The following is a 27,598-nucleotide window of genomic DNA, read 5'->3' as shown; positions in this document are numbered from 1 at the left end:
AGCGACGCGCCTCTCACTGTGCGCGGCCTGAGCTGTGCAGGCGTATGTGTGTACGTGTGTGTATGTGTGTTTGTGCGTGTGTATGTGTATGTGTGATATTTCTGGCACGTGCTTGCCGAAAATTAGAACAAGAAAGTAGCGAAAACAAAAACAACGCTTGCGTTTGCCGCTGAGCTGTCAATGAATGCCTGGACAAATTTATAGCATACTATTGGGCGCACCTTAAAAATGAAAATATATATAATATATGTTTATTGATTAACAATTCTATTATTTGATTGATATTTTATTAAAATTCGTGTTATTGTACTATAAAAAATTCGTTTCGCTCTCGCTTATTGTGCTGGATTGACCGCGACAATAGCAATATTTGATCATTGGATCTCTGCCCAGGCAACCTATGTAGCCCTTATATGAATTGATTCGACTCACAGAGCCAGTCACAAGTATTTGTTTGTACTTCGGCTGAAGCTTGTCATAACGCAATGTAGCCTCGTACTTTGCATTGTTCGGTAATGTTGTTAGGATGAGCATATAGATTCGTACGTGTTTGGGATCAAATGCATTGGCATCTGCCCTGTAGGCACTTTCAAGCTGCTTCAGCTGGAGAGGCTCACATCGATTTGTATAACTGCCGTTGACCAAGAGGTTATTAATGTGTTTGACTGTGTGCTGGGCTAACCTGGTCACAATTTTGTCCGACGTTCGCTTGAACTTTCTGCAGGTGCACCAGTGATCCTCAATGGCAACATCTGCGCAGCTGCGATTCAGCGGAACGGGCTGAAACAGGCTCTGGCACTGCGGGCAGTCCTTGGCTCCACCCAGATCTTCCTGGCTGCCAACTCGACCAGTCAGCGAAAGTATGTGCTTCAGTGTCAAGTGCAGGTCGTAGGGCGTGGTCAGGCGATTGCGATTCACACGCAGCGCGTCCACAAATTCTGGGTACGCCTGTCTCATAAATTCCGGCAGCCAGATGAACAGGAATGGCAATCGCTCCTCGAAATACCCGGACCAACTATCTCGGGTCGGTCCAAAACGTAAGCCATGATCACTGAAGAAGACAACAATGCTATTATCCAGGACGCCCTGTGCCCCTAGCTCCTGCAAATATTCTTTCAGATACTCATCCATGGACGTGGTCTGTGAAATGGTGTCATGGCTGTGTGTGCTCGTCCAGAAGAAGCCGAAGAAGCTGTTGTTAACGAAACGATTTGCAAACTCCTTGGCGTACTTATAAACAGTTATTGCCTCCGTCTCAAAGCCCAAGCACTGGGGCAGAATATCATTTACATATATACCAAACTGCTGCTCAGCCACAAACAAGTACGGACGCAGGTAATAGTCCACGGGCGGCTGCTGGAAGCCCTTTTTCATGTAGTTGAAGGTATTGATCTTGACCGCATCTTCGCCGTAGGCCGTCACATAGCCGTGTTTGTGGAACAGCTTCCAGATGAAGTCACATTTGTCCAGGCCGTTTATCTCATAGGGATTACAGCGCTTCATGACAGTTTCCATATTGTAGCCCACCAAGAGTGCCATAAGGTTGGGGAAAGTATTGTCCTCGATCTGTGTCGGAGTCAGACTTTAGCTATGATTACATCTGGGCTATCAATCGAGCTTACCTTGTTGTAGCCCGCCAGCTCGAACCAGTCGTTGTCGTAGAGATACTGCGCTGTCTTGGGCATGGCGCGCATGAGATTCAGTCTCGAGGTGCTATCGATGCCAATCATCAGAATGCTGGGCACACGCTTGCCTCGATCCTTTTGCGCCCAGTGCTCGAGTCGCTGCCGCACGTCGTATCGCTCAGGTATGGTGGGATGTCCGTTGATGTAGATTCGCTCATAATCCGTCTGACAGCTGACAATGATGCTATCCGTCGTATTAGATAGTTCAGTTCTGCTAGTGAATGGCTTACATTCCGTAAACTCCACGTAATCGTCACTGATGCGCTCCACGCTCTTGTAGCAGCAGCCGAATGAGTGCTGCACGTTGTATTGGGGAAACGCAATAGGATCGACGCTCAGAAGGTAGCGTTGAATGCTGCTCTCGTAATGCACCTGGGTGAGTGGGGGATATGGCTTGCAGGGCTGGAGAACTGTGTCGTTGAAATGCATCATTATCTTGTAGTTGTATGGATCTCGATCCATAATCTTGCAGTAATCGGAGTATACGAGGTAGCCTACTTATAGGTATGAAACAAAATGAATTATCGGTTGACGATCCATGGAGTACTGTAACAAACCTGGTGGTTGCTGTCTAACTGTCGATTCAATTGCTTCATAGATTGGCTCATGAAGTCCAACCAGGTAGTAGCATACGAGATATAATATCGGAATCAATAAAGTGACTAAAATGTAAACGTTTTTCCGCTGCCACAATGTTCTACGACAGAACCAGATAAATATAGACTTGTATGAAATCGATTGTTGTGACGATGGTTTCATCGATCCCTCGCTGAACTCAATTAGCGGTTGACTCTCCATTTGCCTTACGCCGCAGAACTTTTAATATACACTCGGTAAGCCCCAAGACTATATGAAAACAAAAAACTGTGGTACTTGGTTTTGATTTAAAACTTTGTCAAACAAGTCAAATTTGAAGTTAAACATAAATGGAACTCGTTTATATACTAAGTGGAGCAGGAATAGTAAAAGTGTGAATAGAAGTGGAGATAGCTGTGAAAATAGTAGTAAAAGTGTTTGTGAATAGAAGTAATGTTAGTAAAGACTAGAAATGACAGTACAGATAGGAGCCAATATAGTAGTAAAAATAGGAAATAGTAGTAAATATAGGAGCAGAAGTTTAAGAGTTATAATAACAATTGTAAGAACAGAAGTAGAAAACTTTTAGCAGTAAGAAAATGGTAATCCTATAAGTGAAAGAATGTATAGAGAAAATAGTAGAATGTGGCGTAAAAGTAGGAGGTAGAACCGAAATAGTAGTAGAATACTACTATAATGAAGAAACAATACAAATGAAGTAGTAAGGCGTGAAAGAAACTGAAACCGAAATTTGAATCGATGCAAATAAAACGAAATAGGGAATTTTATAATTTTTTGATATTTTTTATTTTAAAAATAAGTTTTCTTTTATTTGTATTATCATTAAATTCATGCATTTTGTATTGTCTTAATTGGTTTTAGATGTCTTGTGATGCGTTTTGACTTGATGGAACTGCGGGCCGTCGCGTATTACGACGCCCACTCGACATGCATGGATAGAGTCCATAGAGTTCTAGTGAATAGAGAAGCTTTTCGATATTATAGTCATTTATCATGTACATCAAGCAATTTGTTAACTTATTTACAAACAAATTAATTTATAATAAAAATGCATCATTTGTTCTCGTTGTTGTTGTTGTTGTTGTTGATTGTGGTTTTTGCCTGGCCATAATTTAAATAAATTAGATAATTTTATAAAACTAAGCTAAGCGAATGAAGTTTTTTTTTTCGCATTTTTTGTTGTTTTTTGTTTTTTTTTTTAGGTATTTAGGTGAAGAGTGAGAATAAATAAATAGTTGAATGGGCACATGAGTAGAATAAATAAAGTTGATAATGGGAAAAGATGAAGTTCTGGATGAAGTGTGGATAGTGTGTGAGGTGTGTATGTGTGGTGTTTGGGGGTCTTTAGATTGCGCATAGGGCGCACAATTGTCAGCATCGCTGGGTCAAAGGATGTCGGCCATCCCTTGCTAGCAAGGTGGCAATTGGGCGTGGCAGGCGCAGTCGCAAACAAATAATAAATAAATAAATAAATAGCGTTAAATCGACTTAAATGCAAAATCAAAAAATCCGAATATATCCAAAAATTGATTCACATAAATTGGCAAATTGACAGCGTGGGTGAAGTGCACGATAGTAGATGATCGAAGTGTAGATCGTTGTTGCTTCCGCTCCACTCCCCCCCCGTTTACCACAGCGGCATGGGGCGATGTCTGGCCAAGTAGGTCGGCAGGCTGGCAGCAGTTGGAGCGGGACAGCCTGAAATGCAAATGGGAAACATACATTAATTACAGATCTTGAGATTAGATTCAAGAGCTCGAACGTACGGCAGACGGCGCAGGTTTGCTCATCGGTGCCATCGCCGCAGCCATCGCGTCCGGAGCACACGATGGCCGTGGAGCGGCAGAGTCCATTGCTGCAGCGGTGCGGGCAATAGGCATCCGGCTCCCGGCGACTGGCCAGCAGGCCGCCCGCTTCGATCAGGCGCATGAAGAGATTGGGCATGGCACGAGAGCCGCAGAGATGGGGCGGCTCATCGCTGCCATCCTTGCAGGAGACAATGGCATTGCAGTACTCGTACTCGGGCAGGCACTCGCCGCTCTTGCAGCGGAACGTGTGCGCCGGACAGCTGTTGCCGCCCTTCAGATGGCCATCGCAGCCCAGCTCATCCTCGCCATGCGGACACTGTTTGCGTCCGTCGCAGAGCGCCGCACGCGAGATGCAACGGCCGCTGCGCTCGCAGCGGAACGCCTCCGCCGGACAGGTCTGATTGAGGCGGGCATTGTGGGTGCACTCCTCGTCGGAATCGTCGTTGCAGTCGGCGCGTCCGTCGCACACGAAGAACCACGAGATGCAAACGCCACTCGAACGGCACTAGAAGAGAGGGAAGCTCGATTAATTATGGGAAAATTCATACGATTTATATGATTAGGGGTATTCCCGCTTATGCTGTCGTAAGTGACAGCAGCATTGATATGGAATTTTCTGTATGTGCTCACCTGGAAGGTGCCGGGACTGCAGCCTGTGCGCTCAGCGCTGCACTGACCCTGATCTGTGCCGGTTGATGCGGCGCAGTCGCACACGCCACGTGCATTGCAGACGGTGTGGGGATCGGCCATCTGGCATTGGCGATCGCTGGCGCAGGGCAGGCCCAGAGAGATGGCTTCCAGGGCCAGGTCGACGCGCTTGCGCAGCTCTGTGCCGGGTTTGCCACTGAGCAGCGACACGATGGGAATCTCTGGCGGGTTGCTGACAGCTGGCAGGGGTGTGGCCTCCTCAGAGGTCATCAGGGGCTTCAGGGTGGTCACCACTGGGGCGGCGGGCTCCATGAGGGTAACACGACTAGCCAAGCCGAGCATGGTCTGCGTGGTGATCTCAACGATGTCAGCCGGATTGGGCGTGGCCTCCTCGCTGGCTTGAGAGACGGGCACGTGCAGCTCATCAATGTGATTGTTCTGGTCGAGCTGTGTGTCCAGCGTCGTGGACTCCACAATCAAACTGTCCGACTCGAGCTCCTGCAGCCTGATCGGACCGGAGCTATCGCTCAGGTCGAAGGGCAGCTCATCGGGCGACAGCGTGCGCTCTGGCTCTGAGTCGACTTCTGTTTCCAATGTGGTTGACTCTGGCTGCAGCTCAGCTGTAACAGCTGCCTGCTCGTGCTCCTGTTCCTGCTGCTCCTGCTGCTGCTGCTCCACTGGCACCTCGGGATTGAAGGTAATTAGCTTATCATCCAGCTCATTGCTGGTTGCTTCAGTGACTGGCACTGCTTCCGCTTCAGTGTCTTCGGGTTGCTCCTGCTGCTCGTGCAGCTCATCGGCCTCTGCCAGCAAATCGGGCATGCCTGGCATTTCATTCTCATCCAGCTGCTGCTGCTGTTGCTGCTGCTGTTGCACCTGCTGTGGCTTCTCGCCTGCCGGCATGGGCATAGTTTGCGACGGCTGCTCTCCGAGCGGCACTGGAGGCACGGTGCTGTCGCCCTCAAGCATCAGATCGTTAAGTATGCCCGCAACGCTTTCGCTTTCCTTGAAGTCATCGGAGGCCTGCTCCTCGCTCACAATGGGCACCTCGGCGACCAGCTCGGGCAGCTGTGTGGCGGTTGCCTGCTCCGTTTCCATTTCCGCTGCTGCTGCTTCGGTCACAGTCTCCGCTGGAGCATCCTCAACATTTTCCTTTATTTGCTCCATGCTGGCGTCGTCAAAGTTCGCTTCTGGCTGCTGCAGCTCCGCCTCATCCAATTTGATCTGTTGCTCTGTTGTGGACTCTGCCTCTGCCTCTGCCTCTGCTTCGGCCTCTGTCTCTGCCTCTGTGACCTTGATTGGCTGCTGCTCCACATTTGGCTCCGCTCCTTGTATGATATTATCATTTTCATTTTTGTCCATTTCCGCTTCAGCCAGCTCGCCACTTTCACTGCGCTCGGTGACGGTTTCCGTCTTGAGATTGAGTTCGGTTTCCTGCAGCTCATCGTGTTTAATGTGCGTTGCCTCTGTTAGTATTTCAGTGGCCGCATCAGCCGCGCCTTCAACATCATCTGCCTGCTGCAACGGCAGCTCCTCAACTTCATCCTCAACATGCGACACCTCATCATTAGCAATGTTGTCTAACTGCACTGCCTCAGGCTCCGACTCTGTCTCCGACTCTGGCTCCGCTTCTGGCTCTGGCTCTGGCTCTGACTCTAGCTCAAGCGCTGGCTCTGCAATTGTTTCCGACACTTCGGGCGTCTTAATTGCATTTGCATTTAGCTCAGTCTCCTCTGGTGCTGCCTCTGTTGGCTGCTGCAAGATTTCTGGTTCACTAGTTGTTGCTGCCGTCTCCTCTGCCTCCTCAGCTTCGTCGTGCTCCTCTGCATCGTCTTGTGCATTGGCCACCTGCTCTGTGGCTTGCTCTGGCGCCAATTCATCATCATTTGTTGGGTAAGTCGATTCTTCGTGCTGCGCTTCGCTGATTGCCTCCACCTCAGCAGCTGGCTCCATCTCCAGCTCTGTCTGCTTCTCCGTTTGGCTTTCTGTCTCTATCTCATGTTCCACATTCTGCTCCGCCTGCTCCTCGTTCAGCTGCTGCTCCGTTGTCGCTTCTGCTGCAGCCTCAGCCTCAGCGTCAGCTTCAGCTTCGTCTGGTTTTTGCTCTGAGATTTGCTCTTGATTTAATTGATTGGCTTCATTTAAATCATCTTCGCCACTTGTCGGCTTAACGTCGGCGCTTTGTTCTGCCTGATCGGTTGTCGTCTCCAGCTTCAGCTCTGGCTCTGACTCTGCCGCCGTCTCCGTCTCCGCCTCCGTCTCCTTCTCATTTTCCGTCTCTTCCTCTTCTTCTGCCACTGCCTCTGGCTCTGTCTCGATTTCAGCTGCATTCTCAGGCTCTGCCGCGGTTTCTGTTGCCACTTCGACTTCTGCGGCTTCAGCTGCTTGGACGGGTTTCTCTGGCTCCTCTTCCACTTGATTTTCCTTTTCCAACTCTGGCTCTGCCACAGCCTCTGCCTCTTCCTCTGCCTCTGTCTCTGTCTCTGTCTCTGTCTCTGGCTCTACCTCATTTGCAATTGTCGCTGCTGGGCTTTCGCTGTCCATCAGTTTCGCTGGCTCCTCAATTTCGGTTGCTTCTGTTGCGATCTGCAGTTCGTCTTGCTGTTGTTGTTCCTCTTCCTCTTCCTCTGGCTGCTTGGCTGGCTGCACTTCTTCAACAGCTTCTTCTTCATCATTGATGGCTGTGACGTCAGCTTGTTGTGGCTGTGTCTCCACCTCCGCCTCCGCCTGTGCCTCCTCCTCTATCTCCGCCTCTGCCTGAGGCGCCTGCTCCGTCTCCATCTCATGATCACCCGACTGCTCCACCTCCTCCTGCTCAACGTTCTGTGGCTCTGCCTCTGGCTGCTGCTTGGCCGGCGCATTTGTTGCACTTTTTTCGTTTTCCGCCACCTCTTCGCCATGCACGGGTATCAAATCATCATCAGCATTGCTTGACGTCAGCTCTTTCTTATCCTCCAGCTGCAGCTGCTGATTGTTCTCTGTGGCTGCCTCCACATCAGTCTCGCTGTTGATCTCCTCCTCCTTCTCAATGGGCACGGCACCTAGCGCTGATTCCAGCTCATCATGTTGCTGTTGCTGAGGAGCTTGCTCAGCCGTCTGTTGTTGCTGTTGTTGTTGTTGCTGCTGTTGCTCTTCGGTTTCATAATCAAATTTCATGGTATCGTCGGCTGCGGCTGGCGCAATTTCTTGTGCGCCCGATGCCTCCTCCGGCTCGTCCTCCTCAACAATTGGCTCATTGACCATTGCAGGTGCTGGTGCCGCCTCCTCCTCAATTTGCACCTCTGGCACGGTCTCTGGCTGTGGCTCTGAGTCGGGCTGTGGCTGTGGCTCTGGCACTGGCTCTGACTCTGGTTTTGCGTCCACCTCCGCCTCTGGCTCCGTCTCTGGCTCTTCCTCGGGCTTGATCTCATGCTCCTCAGCGTATTCCTCATCAATCTTGTACGGATAGTCGTAGGCGGGCACTGCTTCAGTCTCGTGATCCATAACTTCCATGGCCTCGGTGGTCACATCGGCTGGCGTCAATAGCTGCTGAGCTCCAGTGGTTGGCTGCTGTTCCTCGACGGGGCGCTGCTCCTCCTGCTCGGAGGCTACCGCTTGCTCAACTGTTTCAGGCTGCTCTGGCTCCAGTATTGCCGGAATATGCTCACTCTCCAGCTCAGTTTCCTTCTGCTGCTCCTCGGGCTTCGCTTGGCTCTCCTGCAGCTCCTGCTGTTGAGTCAATTCGGTTTCCTCATGCGCGTGATCCACAGGATCGAATTTCTCGCCATTGTCCACGTCGATGACTTGGGGTCGCAGCTTTATAGCATCCATATCATCCTCTTCCAATGCCTGCTCCTCCACGCTGGCGGGCAGCTCATCCTCCAGCAGGATGGGCGCTGATGTTGTTCTCGCTGTTGTGGGCGCTGGAGTTGTTGTTCTTGTTGTCGTCGTCGTTGTTGTTGCTCTCGTTGTCGGCGCAGGTGTTGTTGTCGTTGTCGTTGTTGTTGTTGTCGTCGTCGTGGAAGCCTTCTCAACGGGCTGCTCCTCTGCTGCCGTCTCATCGACCGCTGGTGCCACACAAAGTCCACCCACCATGCGCGTCGGCGCCGTGCACTGGCAGCGTCCAAACAGATTGGGTATGAGGAAATCGCAGTGGGTGCGCGCATCGAACATTTGGCAATGGGCATGGCTATAGCAAACGGCGCCAGGGTGAGCGGCTGCAACGACAAGAGAGAGAGAGAGAGTGAGGGAGAAGGGGAGTTAAAGAAGAGAGTTATAGATTAGAGATTCGCATGGTCCCCACTTGGGGCTGGAGTGCACGTTCTGTTATTAAACTAACCGTACATTTGTTGCAACAGCCACCAAATGCATATTAAAAACCCATCATCATCATCAACCAGAACAGCAATGTGAACACAGCAACAGCAACAGCAACTGCAACAACAGCAACAACAACAATCGGCTGTTCGCAACGAGTATTATGCCAACAATCTGGAAGGCATTAGCCCGCCTTCGACATGCCTAATAACCGTCAATGGAGCCAGAGTCAACAGAGGCAACGCATTGCCGATGACGTCGCTCATAGATCCCCCAACTGGCCCCCCCCCCCGTTTATCTAGCTGGCATTCTTCATTACGGTCTCCCATTGCCCATGCACCCAGCTCATCAGTCAGCATTCCATCGCCTAAGCGCCCGCCCGATATGGCTACTGCGCATAGTTGGCCTGCCTGACTGACTGCCAGCGTCAGCTGAATCTGAATCTCAGTTAGCTGCTTAGCGATTCCTCTTTTATGCATTGCTCTCTGTGGCTGTGGTGACCCACTTTCCGGGCCTGCTGCAGGCGCTCAACTTGTTTTCACTTGTTTCGTTTTAACTTTTGGCGTGGTAACTGCCAACTGGCAGTTGGTAAGAGTAGCAATAGCAACAGCAACTGCAACAGCAACTGCAACTGCAACTGCAACTGCACCTGCACTCGCTTGCCCTTAGGGCTGTGTCTAGCTCAGCTCCACTCAACTCAGCTGACTGCCAGAGCCGGCGAGGCGCCCCAATTTTCATTGCCATGGCAAGCGGCACTCATTGGAGCTGAGTGGCTAAACTGTGATTGATCACGCTAAACAGTGACTGGTTAGGCAATTGAGGCTGTTGGAAAGTGAATGAGTTTGGTGTCGTCAAAATATTACTTAGGCTAGAAAATTAGTATAGCTTAGTATTAGTATTAGAGTATAGTCATAGACTGCATAGCCGAAAACTAACCGATTTGCATATTTAAATTAGCAACTTGAAGCTGACAAAAGCTGGTGGCTTTTTGCAAGCTGACTGCTATGAAACTCAAGCAGAACAAAATGTAGCCAACCAAAGGGATGCCATATTCAATAATTAATATTAAAATAAATGTTGAAATGTAAAGAAAAAAAAAAATTAAAAAAATAAGATATATTTTTTCTACTGTCAAAAATTAAAATACGGAAAAGGAAATTATTAATTTAAATAAAAGTATTTGTAAAAATATAAACAAATATTGCTGCTTCTTTAGGGAAACATAATTTATAAATTAATTGATTTTTTTCATAAAAAAATTGCAAAAAAAATTGTATATATACAAATAAATAAGTGTTGTTTTATATTTTTATATTTTTCTTTTATATTTATATTTATTTTTATATTTTTATATGTATCTTTAATTTTTTTCAATTTACCCAATAAACTTTTTGCATCTATAATATATTTTCAATGCAGTCACAGCTAACACTAAGCAGAGAGTTGAAAATGCTTTGTAGCTGAAGTGAGTCTCGATGATATCACTGTCAGGTAACTGTTATTTCACTTAAGCTCTGGCTAAATTAAGCGAGTACTTGAAGAAGAAATGCAGCTAAGAAACCGATGGCTGCTTGAGAATTTCGAGTGTGAGTGACTTTCAGAAATACTTATGATAGAGATACATACATGCATATATGTATGTATGTGTGTGTGTGTGTGGTATGTATGCAGCTGATTGAAGTGCCTGTAATAGAGCTATCAAAAAGCGTGACTCCTCTAAAGGTACGGACACGTGACAAGTGCTCAAATACTTATAACGGCCAAGTACTTGTGACTGCTACTTGTGGCCAGTGGAAAAGTCAGGCGAAGCGAAGCGTCGCGACGCCACGAATTTTCCGCAGTAGCGCAGAGCCGCAGACGAAGTATCGTATCGTTAGCTGTTTTTTTTTTTTGGCTGGCAAAGAGTCAAACGTTGGCGGCTTTTCACAAAGGTATTTTGAGCATTGCATTGGCTGGCATTTGGCGGAACCGGTTGGCCTCTGCACTTAAAAGGCGCATACATGGCGTATACTTAACGAATGCGCCGCTGACACTGACGCTGGCCCGGCAGCTGACTCGCTGACTCCCTGACACTGACTCTATGCCCAGCCATTCCAAATGCGAGTAGCTAGCAAGAGAAAGAGAGAGGGAGATGCTCTTTCTCTCTGACACCAATATGGAAGGCAGTGGCATAGCAAGCCAGCCGAATGCTCTTTCACTTTTAGTAGTTGTATCAACAATGGCTAGCCCACCCCGGTTGGCTCTGATGACGACGCCTCTGTGCAGCAATGATCGATAAGCTGGGGCAATGCCATGGCCATTTAACCTGCCTCCTCTCTCTCTCTCTCTCGCTCTCTCTCTCTTTCTCTTGCGGCTGGCCGGGCGCACCGGTGTGACAGGTTGCATGCGAATGCGGCACGACTGCATCTGGTAACCCACTTCGATTACGGTTTGCGCGTGTGAAAATGCTGTGAGTCGAATCGCAGCTGATGCTGCATTTACAACCAGCTCCCGCTACTCATCACACCGCAGCTAGCAGCTACAGTTCTCTCATCAAAATCAGCATGAAATTTCATTGGCGAATAACTTCAAATAATAATAATAATAGTAATAATAATCATATGAAAACTATGTCAAGCCAAATCGAGCTGCAACATTTAGTGTCGCATTCCTGTGGCTTTAATAACTCAATTTATGTTAATTTTGTGCTGCCAACTTTCATTGCGAATCATGGCCATAAAAAAGAAGCAGGAAAAACAACAATAACAACGACAACGACAACAAAATATAGTGGAACCCCCTCCTGGTATTTCTAATTAATTGCAGCCATTTGCATTTTGGAATTCGGTTTCATTTGATGTCGAGCGTTTGGGCGTCGTTTGTCAATCTTGCAATTCAAGTCTTTCGCAATTTTCTTTTTGCTTTCTTGTATTCTCTTGCCGTTTCTTTGCCATTTTCCATTTTATTATGGCATTTGCCTCTGTTATTGTTTGAGGAAGTGGCAGTAGCAGAACTGGTCTCCAAACCATTTGTTCCACATAATTTGCATGCAATTTGGCTTCTGGCGCAATTTGGACAAATGGTCAAAACATTTCCCCCACAGCGCAAATTAACACAGTTGTATCTATACTTTTTTTTAGTTTTTTTGTTTTTTTTTTTATAATTTTTTATAAAGCGGTCAAACGAAATGGAATGAAATGAAATGTCTTGGCTTTTGTGTGGCATGGAAAGTGTTTTACGTCGACCAACAACAATTTGGCGCTCTTAAATCGATGTTAAAGACTTTAATTTGCGCTGGGCAAAAGTGAGAGGTATTTATTTTTTTTTTTTGGCTAAAATTTGGAAATGAATCATTATATGAGTGGCCCAAAAGAATGGCCAAGATTTTTCCATGGGTAAAATTTCTATATATAAATAATGTCTGAATTCTGCTTTGATTGAGGATGATTTTATTAGAGGAACATACACGAGTCGATATAATAAATTTAAGTATTATTTTTTTTTTATATGCAGTAAATATTTTTTTTTTTAATTTAAGAATATATATTAATATATTATTCATTATTATAAAAAGTTTTCTTAGTTGAAAATTAATTATTCTCGAATTCCCTAAAATAAGATTGAAGTAAGAAATGAATTCTAGCCATTCATTGGGCTTTCACGCTCTCTGATTCATGATTACTAAATATAAATCTTCTTTTACAATTATATTTTTTGGCATATAAATTCAAGCTCACATCCAGTTGGCATAAATTTTCCCAGCCCTGTGATTCATAGAATAATTTCAAGTTATCTCACATAGAAAGTAGCAGCAGCTCACAAATTTCATTGCTGGGATATGGAATGTGGAAAGGTGAAGGTTCCATCTTGCATATTGACTATTAAAATTAGCTTGGCTAGAAATTCGTAAGACTATCAGCCTAGCCGTTAGTTAACAATTAAATATGCCATGATTCATAAAGCTGTTTAGCTTGAGTCAGCTAGAGAAACTCAAATTGAGTGAATGCAAAAATGAATTTCTGATATATGCAGACATTATTTGTTTACCAGTCAGACATTGACATTGTTGTAGATATACTAAATTATACAGTCAATAAATCACAATTGAATAACCCTCCTCCATTCACCCCTTCTCTGCCCAGTTCCTCGATTGGCCTAAGCAAATTTAGCAACTTTCTTAGGCATCAACTGCTTCTTCTTCTTCTTCTTGCATCGGCTATTTGATTTTCAGCTAAAATGCAATCAGATAAAACAGAACAAGTGCAGTTAGTGATTCATAATGAAGAACCATTCATTGGCTTCACTTTTGCTTTGCAACTTTGTATGCAAATCGGCAAACGGCACAAAGCGAGAACTGAGCTGAGCTGAGAGCTGAGAGCAACGCGAGATCTCAATCTAAAAAGTTTCTCGAACTGCATTTGCAAAGTTTTGTCTTGGCCACGTTCTGCTTCTTGTCTGGACAAATGCATATACATATGTGAATATACAATATGTATATATGTATCTGTTCATTATATTTGCTTGGCCTGGCATACTTTTCTTCTGGACAAAGCGGTAAACATTGTCATATGTGTGCATAACTCATAAAGATCAGCCTGGCTTCGCTGGGTTGGCTTGGCTTGGCTTGGCTTGGCTTGGCTGGCTTCTTAAGAGTGCTGGTAGTGTCTACACGACGTTTTTCCCGAAAATGGGCTTGGGCCTGAGTTTTTGAGGCTTTGGGTTAAGGTGCATGGGAAACTGGAACAAGTGGCACGGCGACAACAGCGAAAGCCTGCACAGCTCCAAATCTGGCACAGCACTTGCTCAACTTGACCCAAGAGGGAGTGAAACAGAGAGAGACAGAGAGAGACAGAGACAGAGACAGAGAGAGGGAGTATAGTGAACGTTTGTCAATTGTGCAAAACGGGAGTCAACTGCAGCAGCAGCAGCAGTAGCAAAAGTTCCAGCTGCAGTTCGAATTCTGAGACAGAGTTCTGGATGCTCTTGCTGCTGCTGCTGCTGCTACGCTAATTGGACTTTCTTTGACCGTGTCGCTTGCTTTCTTTTCACATAATCAGTGCAATTTAATTACAAAAGCAGCGCTGGCAATTAGGCAGAGAGATACAAACACAAAGAGAGAGAGAGAGAGAGAGAGGGAGAGATATTAATCGAATCGGCGAGGCTGTCACAGGACCTGCGGCTGGTGAAAGGTTCTGCTCCTCTCTTGGCTCTGCCCGCCTTGCTTTCTTTCCGTATTTCTGCATTTCTTTAGTTTTTTGGTGAAAGTATCTCATAAATGGCATGCAATGCGCTTAGCTGCGCTGCCTGCAAACAGACGACCTGACCACATGTCATTAAAATTATTTTAATTAAATATTAAAGCCAGGCAATGCCAGTTGTCTGTAGCCTGCAGACTGCGCACCGTTGCCAGCTGCTGTGCCACGCCCAGTGGGCGTCTTTTGCATTCAGTTGATTTTAAATGCGGTATAATTATGTCGCAGTAGAATGCAACAGGTGAATGGCAAAGACACGAACTCTAGGCAACAGTTGCTGCTGCTGCTGCTGCTGCTGCTGCCTCTGTTGACTGTTACAGTTTGTCGTCGCCGTCGCCGTCGCAGTTCGAATCGTGTTCTTTGTCGTGCCCGCTAAGTAGCTGGGCAAACAAATGTACCGCAATTGCCCAGCTGAGCAGCTCGTACTCAGTCTCCGTCTCCTTCTGCACTCGCATCGACAAAACATTCTAATCAGATTAACGCCATTAGGCGCCAATGTGCCAACATACGGCGGGAATGCGACTTCAGCCATTGATCAGAATCGGAACAACTCGAATGCTGGGCAAACATCTAATGGAACTGGCATTTAACTAATGCCTCGATCTCAATTGTGTGCTTCGTTTAGCCATCGAACTGCATTTGGCTAATGAGTGAAGCACACTCGAAAAGCTAATTGGAAAACCTCTTTTGTTGAGTCGAATTCTTCAAGGTAAGTCTGATTGGAAAATAAACAGCGTCGAGTTGATTTGAACTTTGTTAAACATCATTTTGAATGGAGTCTCTACTTTGTATTCCAGCATACAGAAATATCGTGCTAATGCACATTATAAGATAATCGTGTACAAAACTTAAATGTAATTTTTAATAAACTTTCTCATCAGGTAGCAACAAGACAACTTTCAACTAGAGCCCTAACCTGTAGCTCATTTATCGTGGACTAGAATATGTCTGCATATTTCATCTGCCTGCTGATATGAACTACAAAAAGAAACATTTGTAATCTCTAAAACAAATCGCAAACCTAAGTTAAAGCTAACTCAATTTATTGCTGCTGAAAAAAAATAAATTATTCTGAGAAGCTCGAAAAAAAAATGTATATATACATATATATAATAAAAAAAAAATAGTATTATAAATAAATATTTAAGAACTCAAAAATATATTTAAATGATTTATAAAAATATAAAAATATAAAAATGTTGTATATATATTATATATTTATAACATACTGTATTTTTCAGAAATCAAAAAGACCTTTTTATAAATTATTTAAATATATTTTTTGAGTTCTTAAATTTTTATTTATAATATTTTTTTTTAATTATATGCTATATATATATTTAATATTTATCATCAGCGCCCTTGAAGTTTACCGTTAATGCGACATATTTTTTTATCATTCCATATCTATATGATTCGCGCTAAGAAACTTTGTCATTAATCTCAGTCTCATTCTACTTAGAATATAAACTAAATCTGCTGATACATATACCTGGAAACATCACCCAATTAATTAAATAAACAGTCTAAAAATCTCGCGGCTTTATCGGAAGAAGATCTGCCTTGCGGCTGCGTGTCAAACTACGAGTCCAAAAGACCCTAATGAAATGCATGTGGACCTGTGAGAATACCATTTCAGGCACTGTCAGCTGTCCTAACTGTAATATCATACAGAAATTCAAAAACCAAGCGCTTCTACTTCACTCAAGCAGAGAAGAGTTCCTTGGCTTCATCAGAAGAATTCAAGACCAACCAAGCGACAGACTCGCCCTAGGCAAAACTTAACAACATCTATTTTTTGAATATCTAAATAAAACATACATTTAATAATCTGTAATAAACCTATAAACCTTTTCTTGTTTGTCTGCAGCTATAATCGTTGCCGACTAATTGACTGAATCCTCATGTTAATATGATGTTATATGTGCCTCAAATTACAAGTTATCAATCGATAGGCCAATCAATGTCCACTTCCGAAGAAGTCTACAAAGAACTCGATAGCCCCTCTTATGGCCACTCACATTTCGTATTCAAAATGAAATTCTAAAGTGGAAAATTGGAAAGGTAAAAAGCGAAGAGAAAGACAAAAACTTGAAGTATGCTGTGGCTCGGCTTTTGGCTCGTTCCATGATTCTAGGAATATTAACCAATTATGCGTATAATTAGTGACACGATTGTCTTGTTAGCTCGAGAGTAGCAATTGTTGTTGTTGTTGCTTTTTTGTTTGTTATTGTTATAGCCATGTTAATTGCTTGTGTCAAGTGGCGGCAATAGCAATAGAAAAATTGTTATGGAAGTGTTAACGAACGTCAAACAATCAAGCGGAAATGAATGAAATGCGATGGTTAAACAGATTGGAAAAGAAAAGAAAAAAAAAACACACACAAAATATATATGCTCTACAGATGTCAGATATGAAAGAGAAAGGTGTGTATATATATATTTGCTGCGCATGCGTGTAATTCCTAGACGATAAGCAATCAAAGTTCCATTCTTTTCAATTTTAGTTTATTTTTTTTGAGCATTTATTGCAATTTATGTGAAAAGAAAACAGCATGAAGTTGAACGAACGACTATTACTATTATTATTATTGATGTATGTATGTGTGCGTATATGTATTGTAATTATGAAATTCCATGCAATTAGGGCCACAATTGATCAACAGTTGTCTGATACTTACGTCCCAGACATGTGTGCTTGCGGAACTGCAAGAATCCCTCGACGCAACGGCAGGCACCGTCCAAGCAGCTGCTGTTTGCCACCTTCATTGAGCACTGTTCGCTCACCTGGCAGTCGCCGCCCAGCAGTTGAGCTGCAGTTGAAGAAACGAGATACAGCTATGTAAGTTATGTGACATATGAGTAACGGCTTCTGCGCATTTATGCAAACAACTGAAGCACTTTTATTTGCACACAAGCAAATAAACAAACAAACAAATGAACAGACATATCTTCAATGGAGACATGTCTACTTTTTTGTTGTAAAGGTATTGGCAATGGTATGGGGTTACTCAAAGATTGACTTACATGACAGACAGCGCTTGGAGTCCAGTTGGACAAAGTAGGGCGCGCACTCGCAGTAGCCCAGCGCTGAGCAGCTGCTGCCCTTGATGAAATCTGTGCAGTCCATGTCATGCTGGCACTTGTCGCCCAGCTCCAAAGCCTGACTCGTGTTGAGCAGTGTGCATATGACAAAGGTCTGAAAGAAAACAAAAAAGAATAATTATTAATTAAGGCAAAAAAATTAAAAAAAAAAAAAAACATTTTTATGAATAATTTTTGTAATTTTTAGACAGTACTAAATAATAATAAAAGTTATGTATGCTAGATAACAAGATAGATACGTTTTTTCTTGTAGCTATTATTCTACATTCAAATACATTTCTTCTTTACTTGCTTCATATAAACAAATGTCCAAATTAGGTATCTGATATCTTACTATCTATGCATATAGGCCAAATGATCAACCCAGAAAATATAACTTACTAAATACAGGATCTTCAATCGAATTTAGATCGATTCGATCTTCAATATTCAAGTTCTAATTTTGCTTTGTTTTGCATACCTGATTAACCTAATTGTGTGCATAGAAATCAAGCTAGGTCAGTATCAAAACTGAATGGGTCAAATTCCTAATGAGCTTCATAATGAAGCATTTCTCTAAGACTGAGGCTGTGAAAGCAAAAAGATAATTAGGATTAAGATGATCTCCCAGATACATTTAGTCATCCATATCTATGCTATTGAATTTAGATATAAGTTTCGAGACCATAAACACTGTAAGTCTAGTGTTACTGGACCACATAATCCACTAAACAAAACACAATCCAGTCCACCAAACTTTCTCGTATGCCACATAGATGAGTTAACAGTTTCCGTTCTCAAATATTTCATCCAAGTCAAACAAGTTCATACCGCATTAATCCAATCTAATCTGCCACAAATTATATGAGCATGCCCATGCTAAAACCTGCCACATCACGATGCTACAAGATTATGGCCATAGATCTTATATAATTATGTTGTAAAATGCAGATGATATAAGAATTATGGTTAATCAACAATTTAAGAGTTAGCCGAGCGTAAAATTTGCACAGCATGAAGCGTTAGGCGTTAGACGTTAGACGTTAGCCAACACTGACCAGCCAGGCTAATTGTTTGCGCACACGAAATCGCCGTTAGCCAAAAGCTGAGGCTGCTCAGAGTATAATTAATTTGTGTAGTCGAAAATCGCACAAGAAACCAACGAAAAGATATAATGTTATTGCAGCTACTATATTTATGAATGAAGAGCTGTGTATGTGTGTGTGTGTATGTGTGTGTGTTGGTGTATATTACGCATGTGTTTGTTATGTTTGTAACTGACAGTTAGCCAGATAAGTAGACGAACACGTTATAGATGCGTCAGAGATACAAGCACAAGTTGTAAAACAAAATTAACAGTTGCTTGAACACAACACACACACATACACACACACACAGATATAAAACGCCCAGCGCTGCACAGAGCTGAGATCTTAAAGAAAAGCCAAACCCATTTGGGCTCTCTATAATTAAACACAACAGCAACAACAACGACAACAACAACCGCCACAAAGGGTATTATAGCACACTCCAGTTACAGTTCTTGGCTTTTGTATCTTTTGGGCCGTTTGCAGTTAGAACGTGTGTATCTGACAGCTATGTAGAATGCGGAGCACAGAGTACAATGCACTCGGGCCGGTGTTAAGCGCCACACGCCATTAATTATGCCAACTAGCCCGCCCAACCAGCCGCCCACCCTCCTTCGCTTCCAGTCTCCGGTTGGGTAACAATATCTATTTGCATAGTCTGATTGGATAATAGAAAACGAAACGGTACTGCGCCATCTGATTTGTGTAATTAGATTTTCATTTTGATTCCCAACTCAAATTTGCTGAGGCATAAAATTCAATGACAGCATTAAATTGTAATAGATATGCCTCCTCCTCCTCCACCTCCTCCTCCAGCTCGTATAAGCATATTCTAATAAGAATTCCAATTGGCAGCGCCGCACACGCAAGCCAAGCTCTTCGCTAACAAATTTAACAACAAGTTTAACAGTTAGTTGTTGTTGTTGCTGTTGTTGTAAAAAGCAAAAGAAGTTGAACCTGTATGGAACTGATGCTAGCTGCTTAGATATGGATGCTGAATAGTTAATTGATGCACATAATTTGTTTCAAAAGTTATTTTTACGAGTTTGTTGTGAATATTTTTGTTGAAGAGGATTTGAAGTAGAGTCTGTAGGTGTATTATTTTCGATTTTTGTTTAGGTCTACTGGATTCTAAAATAATATTATTCTGTCATTGCCTAACTAATTTACTTTATATTATTATTATTTTCTTTTGTGAAATTTAAAAAATATTTTGTTGAATATTTCATTAAATGTTGATTAATACAAAATCATATAATGCACTATCTATGATATGGTATGATATAATATATACATATGTACATCTATGATCTCTACACAGTAAAAGATCACTACAGCAATTTCAGCTGATGATTTCTTCAGTCTCACAAAAGTTCAAAGCATTAAAGATATGTGATAAGCCTCTATAAAATTCTATTATTTGATTGCCACACTTAACTGAATTGATTTTGACTTCCTCTATTGCTAAGCCAAATGAATATATAGATTACAGTTAGAATTTGGCCTTATGCACTTTTTTTTCCCCACCAACAATCTTTTAACAACCACAATTTCTACTCAATTCCAATTGAATTTTTGTTGTTGCCGTTGCTGTTGGCTGACACAAGCCGCAAAACTAAACGTGGACTCATAACAAAACACTCTATGGTAGCAGCAATTGCTATTGGAGCTGCAAAAGAATGGAAACCGGCAGCAGTTTAAAGAAGCATCGACGGGGACAGAGTCGAAGGCAAAGACAAAGACAAAGACAGAATCTCAGTTCCATTCTCAATGCTGAATTCTCAGCGGCAGCATCAATATAAAAGAAAAGAGTCAATAAAAAAACAAAAACAACAAAAAAAATTGTTTAATTATGCTTTCGAGTGGCTTTTAAGCACGAGCAGAGAATGTGATTATTGTTGTTGGCCCATTAGAGTGGCCAGCATATGAAAGACTACCTATACCAGTGTACCCCTCTCTCTCTCTCTCTCTCTCTCTCTCTCTCTCTCTCACTCACCGCATCTCAGGTTGACCCATTAAGCATTCAAGTTACTTTCATTGCCAGACGCTTTTGTTTGCCTAGCAGCAAACTTTCAAGTGCAAGAAATAGCAGTTTAAATATAACCGAAATATATATACATACATATATGTATGTATGTGTATGGCATATGTTATTGTAGCGTGTGTAGGATGCTATTAGCAAGTGGCTGACAGGATTTGCCCGTGGTGGCCAGGCCATCATAATACAGCCTCCACACACGCACATTATTCATTTAGCGGGGCTTTTGCTCGCTAGCTTGATTTATACTTTGTTTACGGCAACTTTTGCCATTTGAGCGCTAATGAAGAAGTTGAACGGACGCCCCGGTTGCCGGCACTCGTAATTTACTGTCTGCATCGTAAAAGAACAGCAGCAGGACCACAAAATTGCAAAGACAACAACAACAACAACAGCGAGAAAAAAAATCATTTTTCGTGTTTTACAAATTACTTTCGTACATTTGTTGTAGCTGTTGTTGTTGTTGTTGTTGTAGTTGTTGCTGTTGCAGTTTGTGTTTTGTTTAATGATCGTTGGGCGCCAGACTGTCTGCTGACCTTTGGCCGGGCACAGCTGCCCACAGCTGAAATGCAGGTGAAACGGCTGCTGACCAGGGCTAAGACCGAGCAACGGTTAAACAAACAAACCAAAATGTGAATATAAATAATTGCGCTATGATTTGGATAGAGGAGCAAAAAAGGAAGATGTTGGGGTATATATGTATGTATATATATATTAATGTATATACATATGTGTATGTGTGTGTGCAAAATTCTGAAAGAGTTGCATAAATAGGGTAATTCAAGGCTGAAGGGAGTTAAGTCAAGAGCTCTATGAGTTAGCCAAGTAAAATTAAATTACTGAAGTCATAATATATTTATAAATATTAATACAAAATATTATTCTGAGTTTTTATGGTACTCGGTCTTATTAGCAAAACCCAAAAATAATAATATCTTACATATATATATTATATAATAAATATCATACAGATACTAATGTCTCATATCACACAATAAATCTTGTAATTAATTCAGTAGTATTCTTCAGATTTTTATTTAATTTATTTTAAATTTATTTTTATTAAATTTCCCATAAGATATTTTAAGTACTTTGATTTGTATTTTATTATTATTATTATTCTATCATTATTATTATTTTTTCAGATTTTTATTTAATTTATTTCAAATTTATTTTTATTGAATTTCCCATAAGATATTTTGAGTACTTTTATTTGTATTTTATTATTATTCTTCTGTTATTATTATTATTTTCTTCAGGTTTTTTTTAAATTTATTTTAAATTTATATTTATTGAATTTCCCATAAGATATTTTGAGTACTTTTATTTGTATTCTATTATTATTATTATTATTTATTTTTTAAATAATTCTTTCTCCTAGCTTTACCCTAATAAACATTATATGCTTATTACCCAAAAACTTTTCGTTCACATTGAAATCAATTTGGTCTTCAGGTTTTCTCTCGTTATTAATTGGAATACGCTTTTACCCCACATTTATGAAATGCACATTTCCAGTTCTCAGCCATTTCCCGGAGAACATTTATGGCTTCAATAATTCAAAAGTTAAGTTGGCTAGCGTGCCAACGACAGGCACACCTAAGGCATAAAGGGCCCTTTGTGTGTATTCCCAAGCCTAAATTCGAACAAAATAAAAAGTGTAACTCCCACCGTTTTTTTTTTTTTTTATTAGATTAATTTGCGTACATTATTCAGAGAGCTGAAGTGACGGACGCCCTGCTAGGCAAACAGTTAAGCTAACTGAAAGAGTTGTAGTGATGATGATGATGATGTTGCTGATGATGATCATCAGCATCGACGCCTTGGCCATCTATCAGACAACGTTTGACCCAATGGCCGACTTCACAGCTCTTTCACACACTCAAGCTGAAGCGGCTATAACAGCTGTAAAAACTTGGCCAACGGCCCACGATCAAAGTCAAAGTCGAGGCTTAAGTAAATGCCGAACAGCCCACGCCAAAAACTTTGTACTTATATATAGAAAAATGTTTAATGCCTTGACAATAATTGAAGTTTTATTTTTGGGAGCAGTTCGCATTGGCAACGCCCCAAAAAATATGAAATGGTGTGGCAACCCCGTTTGCCGCTGATCAATGGCAGTTATATTTTTTTTTAGCGAATCGAACGATGTTTGTCAACACTGCAATGCATTGCTGTGTGTGTGTATGTGTGTGTGTTTGTTTTATTTGTTGTTTTATTCATGTGGACTTACCGCTAAAAGCCGCTTAACCGTAAAAGCTTCGCGGAGCAACGCGCTATTTGCAGGTTGCTTTCTCGCCGCAGCCGACGTCGACGTCGGCGTCGCTGTCATTGTTGCTGCTGCTGCTGCTGCTGTTGCTGTTGCTATTGTTGTTGCTCTCACAGAGCGTTTGCTTCCAAGAAGATGTTGCCAGCTAGGTGTTTGTTGTCAAATGCAACTGGCTTCGTCTTTGTTGTTGTTGTTCTTGTTGTTATTGTCGTTGCTGCTGCTGTTGTATATATATTTATGTTTCGTTATTGTTGTTGTTGTTGTTGCTGTGTGGTTCACAACCTTTGAACTTGACGTGGGTCAAAACGGAAATGAAACGAAACGAAACGAAACGAAGTCAAACGAAAACGTTAAACGTACGTTCAAAGCCCAACAACAACAACAACAACATAATAGTAATAATAATATAAGTAAGAATAATAATAATAATAATGAAATATATGTGAATGTGTTTCATTTTTTTTAAAGATTTTTTATGGCCTTTTGCCGGCCGGCTCGCACGCCCCTCATTCGCATTCACTGGGCGCAGCCCGTGCGCTCCACTTACAACATTCAAAACGAAGCACCGACAAAAACGAATGACTTAGGCAACGAACTTGAAATTAACACCTGGCTGCCCATAATTGTTTTCGGTTTTCTACTTTGCTATTTTCACTTGCTGTGACGACCTTTGTCTACTTTTTGTTATTTTTTTGTTTTTTTGGTTTTGCCTCTCACTGTTTATAGAATTGTCTTGGATATTTTTGGGGACTGCCTCCACTAGTTCTTGTGCGCCTTCCTCTTCCTCTACATTTTTTTTTCAGTTATAAAATCTAATTTTATTGCAATGCTTGTGAGCTTGGGAATGTGACGACAACGTGTTGTCAGTCAGCTCCATGACCGTTAGACGGCATTCAATTTTTGGTCGGATTTGGGCTACTTCTCAGCCAAGATCTCTGTGCATGTTGTCTTCTAGTTGTTGTTGTTGTTGTTGCCGTAGTTTTTATAACTTAATAATAATAAAAAAAAGTGGAAACAAAAAAAAAAAGAACTTATAGGCGTTGCCTGACTTCGAGTTCCGTTTAAAGTGGGCTGCAACCCAAAGAGCCGCAAGCTGTGCACATAAAAATTAGTGAGCAGCGTTGTCTGTGTGGCCCATTAAACTGCAGTCAGTCTATGCTAATGCCTTAGGGCACACAGACACACACACTCGCACCCATATAGCTGGCAACTGTGGATGCTGCACAGCCATAACCTATTGACCAATAATGCTCTTGTAAATTATAGCGCGACGGACAGTGAGAAAATGCTTTGGAGCAGTTCAAGTTGAGACTTGACGAAAGTCACAGAAATGTGGGATATTTTGATATATGTATATATAAATATATTAGTTATACATTAATTGACAAACTATTGCTGGTTTCATTTGATATTGTACAAATATTTTTTAGTTGCTTGCTCTTAAAGAAGAAACTTTTGGAGTCTCTGAACTCTTGAGAGGTTCAAATTATTATCTCTTCTTTAATTTCGATTTTTTATATTAAAATATTTTATTTAATATTTCTATTTTTGACCAGCATGAGTACTAAAGGTATAACAACTTTTCAATATATATAGGATAGCAAAGTCTTTGACTGTTGAAATTTTCCATTTCGAAAAATATTTTCTTGAACATTCTTTCAAAGGCAAAAAATGAAAGAGGCTGGACTGTTCCATAACATTTGCTAGAGGCTCCAAATATATTTGTGATATTATTCTTCCCTGTGCTTTAGATTTTTTTTAAACATTATAAATTTAAAAAAATTATAAAAAAAAAAAAACAATACAAAGTTATATATCAATCCCTAAAGGAAGATATTTATATGAGAATATCTGCAGCTGCATTAAAATGAAATAAGAAAAGTTTCCTCAGCTTTTCTCACAGATGATAAATGGTTTAGTTCACTTCAAATGCATTTTACGCTAAAACTCCCAAAGAACTCTGCAATATATTAAATAGTCTACCAAAAATGGCATGTTTCCATCTATTGCCCTACATTTTCTATAGTTTTTTTCCTATATTTCCCCAATGAACATCCGATTTCGCTCAGTGTAGTCACGTTGCTGTTGCTGTTGCTAGCGGTTTATTTTGTAATTTTTTATGTTTTCTTCTCGTTGCGAGCAAGTCCTGGCAAATGATGATTATTTGCATTGCGGTCAAAGTGCAAGTGCAGGGGGCGTCGTCAAGCGCTGCCCGAGGCGCAGGCATTCAATCAGCGGAGCAGCGATGCAGCGAAGGCCAGCAGATTGATTGCTGCCGCTGACCCACTCACAGGAGCAGCAGCAGGATGCGAGTCGAGGATGTGGCCAATGGTAAGGCCAAGTGCCAAGCAGCGCACTTAACGTGTGTGTGCGTATGGGTGTGTGTCTGTGTGTGTGTGAAGTGTTGCGGCTGCTGCAAACAACCGCAAAACTGCAAATGGAGTTGCAGAGTGCATTTTTCTTGCTCATTTTTTATTTCGATTCTGATGTTGTTCTTCCCCTCCCCAATTTTTCTTATTTTTTTGCGGTTTTCGCTTGATCGCACTTTGGTTGGTCTATCGGTCGCTGGGTCGTCATCAATGCAGCAGCCATGGACATAAACTTGGCAGCATAAAAAGCAGCACACACACATGCATACACATGCACATGCACATGGATAGAGGCTAAAAAGCAGCGCGATTTTTGCACCGTTATGCGCCCAATATGGCAATGCAGCGTGCTAGAGCGAGAGAGCGCTAACACATGTGCAGCAACAGTTGATGCTGCTGTTGCTGCTGTGGCTGCTGCTGCTGCTGCAGTTGTTGCATCTGCATCTCCTCCCAAACTAGCCAAGGCAGGAGTGTCTTCATCTGCTTGCCTCTGACTCTCTGCCCGCCCGCCGGCTCTGCTCCTCTGCAGCTCTGCCTGCAACTCGTCTTCACTTGACTGCGTTCCATGTTTGTTTGTTTGTTTGTTTGCTTTTTCGAGTGTGAGTGTGTGTTTATGTGTGTGTGTGTGTGTTTAGAATGCGCAAGACAGAAATTACAGTCGCCGCTGGCCGCGCCTTGGACATGGACAACAACTGCCACACACACACACACACACACATGCACAGAGAGCTGCCCCCTCCATCTCCTTTTGGGCTGGACATGGACAAAATCAACGCCGTCACAGCCCCAAACAGCAAACACACAAAAAACCCCATTGAAGCGACGTTCTACGAGAGATCGAGACCGTAACAGCAACAACAACAACAACAACAACACAAGCGAGTTGGTGAAATTCTTGAACAGTTTTTTTTTCCTTTTGGCCAGGCGCATAAAATAACGTATATATTAAATGCAACACATTAGACCTAATTATTATTATTCATTATTTATATATTATTATTTATTTGATTTAATTTTAAATATATTTTTATTTCCGTTTCAACACACGCGTCGCGCACTCGTTTCTGATGTTTGATTTATATTCATATATATTTTACCATTAAATGTTAAAATTTGCACTGTATTTCGCCTCGCTGCTCTGTTTTATTTCGGTTTGTTGAAATTTCTTTCTTTCTTCTTTATTTTTTTGGTTTTTGGTTCGTTTGTGGAGGCGAGCTGGGCACGTCCGCACGTTACGTTGGTCAGCAACGAACTGAAGAGGAGCACGCCAACGACGGACTTAAGAACTAAGACAGCAGCCGTTTGCAGACACGAAGAAGTTACCAACGCCGGCAGCGGCTGCGACGCCAGCTTAAAAGCTCCAGACCAAAGTCAAAGTCAAGGCAGCGCAGTCGCAACGGCAGCGACAGCAGCTGAAAGCTTTGCGCCGCTGCCTTGGAAATCGGACGCGTCGCTGCGCGCAGACGCGCAGACACGACAAGTGCCGTCGTCGTCGTCGTCGTCGTCGTCGTCGCTGCTGCTGTTGCTACTCTTGTGGTTGCTGTTGTTGTTGTTGTTATTATTTTCTTGCACTATGTTAATGTGTTCGCCGCGAGGCTGTGGAGGCTGCTGGCGTTGCTGTTGTTGCTGTCGTCTGTTATGCTCAGTGTGTGTGCTTTATTTGTTTCTTTAATTATGAGTGTCAGTTGGGGACAGTTGCAAGCGCAGATTAAAGCAGATAAACGTAACCAACACACACACACACACACATACTTACAACTTACACCTACATCCACTTCTATTTCTATTTGTGCTTTTTCGCTTTTCGTTTACAATTAACTGTTTTGTTGTTGTTGTTGCTGTTGTCGTCGTCATTTGCTTCCGCCAGTGTTGAGCAATCGCCACAATTCTGTACTAAGCCAACTAAAGACAACAAAATAAACGACGTGCCACAATTCTACTCCGAAAATAAACAAATAGCATTTCACACTAATTGAATAATGCGTTCGTTCGGGTGTCTTCGTCCACAGTCTCTGGGCATTTCTGGGCATCTCTGGCATATCTGGCTGAGCGGCTGGCATAGGCTCTTTAAAATTTACAAAATTATAATTTAATGGCTTTAAATTGGTCGCTTGGGGTGTAATTTTCGCATTTGCGTTCATTTCGAGTTGAATCTGACCCGCCAAATTGCCAGAGAAACTGTTGATTCAGTCCGGACGGTGACTTGACCAATCGGAGTGGTTCAAAGGGTTGCAAAATGCCAGAAGGGCGAAGTGATTTATAAAGGCAAATATTAGATATAATGCTCTATGGCTGAAGGTAAAATTTAAATATTTTATTGAAATATATATATTTATTAAATACTTTTTATTATTATTATTTATATTTATTAAAAAATACTCAACATTTTCTTTTAACAACTTGAATTTTTCTTCATTTTTAATTTAAATAAAAAAATCAAATTATTTAATAATATATATCAAAAAATTTATAATATTTTTATTAA

General features: G+C 42.2%; 2 protein-coding genes across 7 annotated transcripts; both read right to left on the bottom strand.

The window, feature by feature from the left end:
* Positions 1 to 309: 309 nt before the first annotated feature.
* On the bottom strand, positions 310 to 2,547 carry LOC108652302 (uncharacterized). Its single transcript, XM_018102453.3, has 3 exons — positions 2,243 to 2,547; positions 1,623 to 2,179; positions 310 to 1,566 (listed from the first exon to the last, which is right to left on the bottom strand). The coding sequence occupies exons 1-3, from the start codon at positions 2,481 to 2,483 to the stop codon at positions 310 to 312; spliced, it is 2,055 nt and encodes a 684-aa protein (XP_017957942.2). The 5' UTR covers positions 2,484 to 2,547.
* Positions 2,548 to 3,360: 813 nt separating this feature from the next.
* ImpE1 (Ecdysone-inducible gene E1) lies at positions 3,361 to 26,878 on the bottom strand. Of its 6 annotated transcripts, none has more exons than XM_089259867.1 (8): positions 26,211 to 26,442; positions 22,709 to 23,033; positions 17,293 to 17,464; positions 16,947 to 17,078; positions 7,244 to 8,934; positions 4,721 to 7,207; positions 4,049 to 4,595; positions 3,361 to 3,980 (listed from the first exon to the last, which is right to left on the bottom strand). In XM_089259867.1, the coding sequence occupies exons 2-8, from the start codon at positions 22,805 to 22,807 to the stop codon at positions 3,910 to 3,912; spliced, it is 5,199 nt and encodes a 1,732-aa protein (XP_089115993.1). In that variant the 5' UTR covers positions 22,808 to 23,033; positions 26,211 to 26,442; the 3' UTR covers positions 3,361 to 3,909. The 6 variants fall into 6 exon arrangements, with proteins under 6 accessions (XP_089115993.1, XP_089115994.1, XP_089115991.1 ...); XM_089259868.1 differs by having other exon boundaries at positions 4,721 to 7,195; positions 26,211 to 26,441; XM_089259865.1 differs by lacking the exon at positions 26,211 to 26,442 and adding an exon at positions 26,856 to 26,878 and having other exon boundaries at positions 4,721 to 8,934; positions 22,709 to 23,026.
* Positions 26,879 to 27,598: the final 720 nt, after the last annotated feature.

The sequence above is a fragment of the Drosophila navojoa genome, chromosome 4 (genome assembly GCF_054131105.1).
Source record: "Drosophila navojoa isolate 15081-1374.11 chromosome 4, UAZ_NAV_1.0, whole genome shotgun sequence".
Lineage (NCBI taxonomy): Eukaryota > Metazoa > Arthropoda > Insecta > Diptera > Drosophilidae > Drosophila > Drosophila navojoa.
The sequence above is the reverse complement of the archived record's forward strand: the minus strand, read 5'-3'. Positions and strand labels throughout refer to the sequence as shown.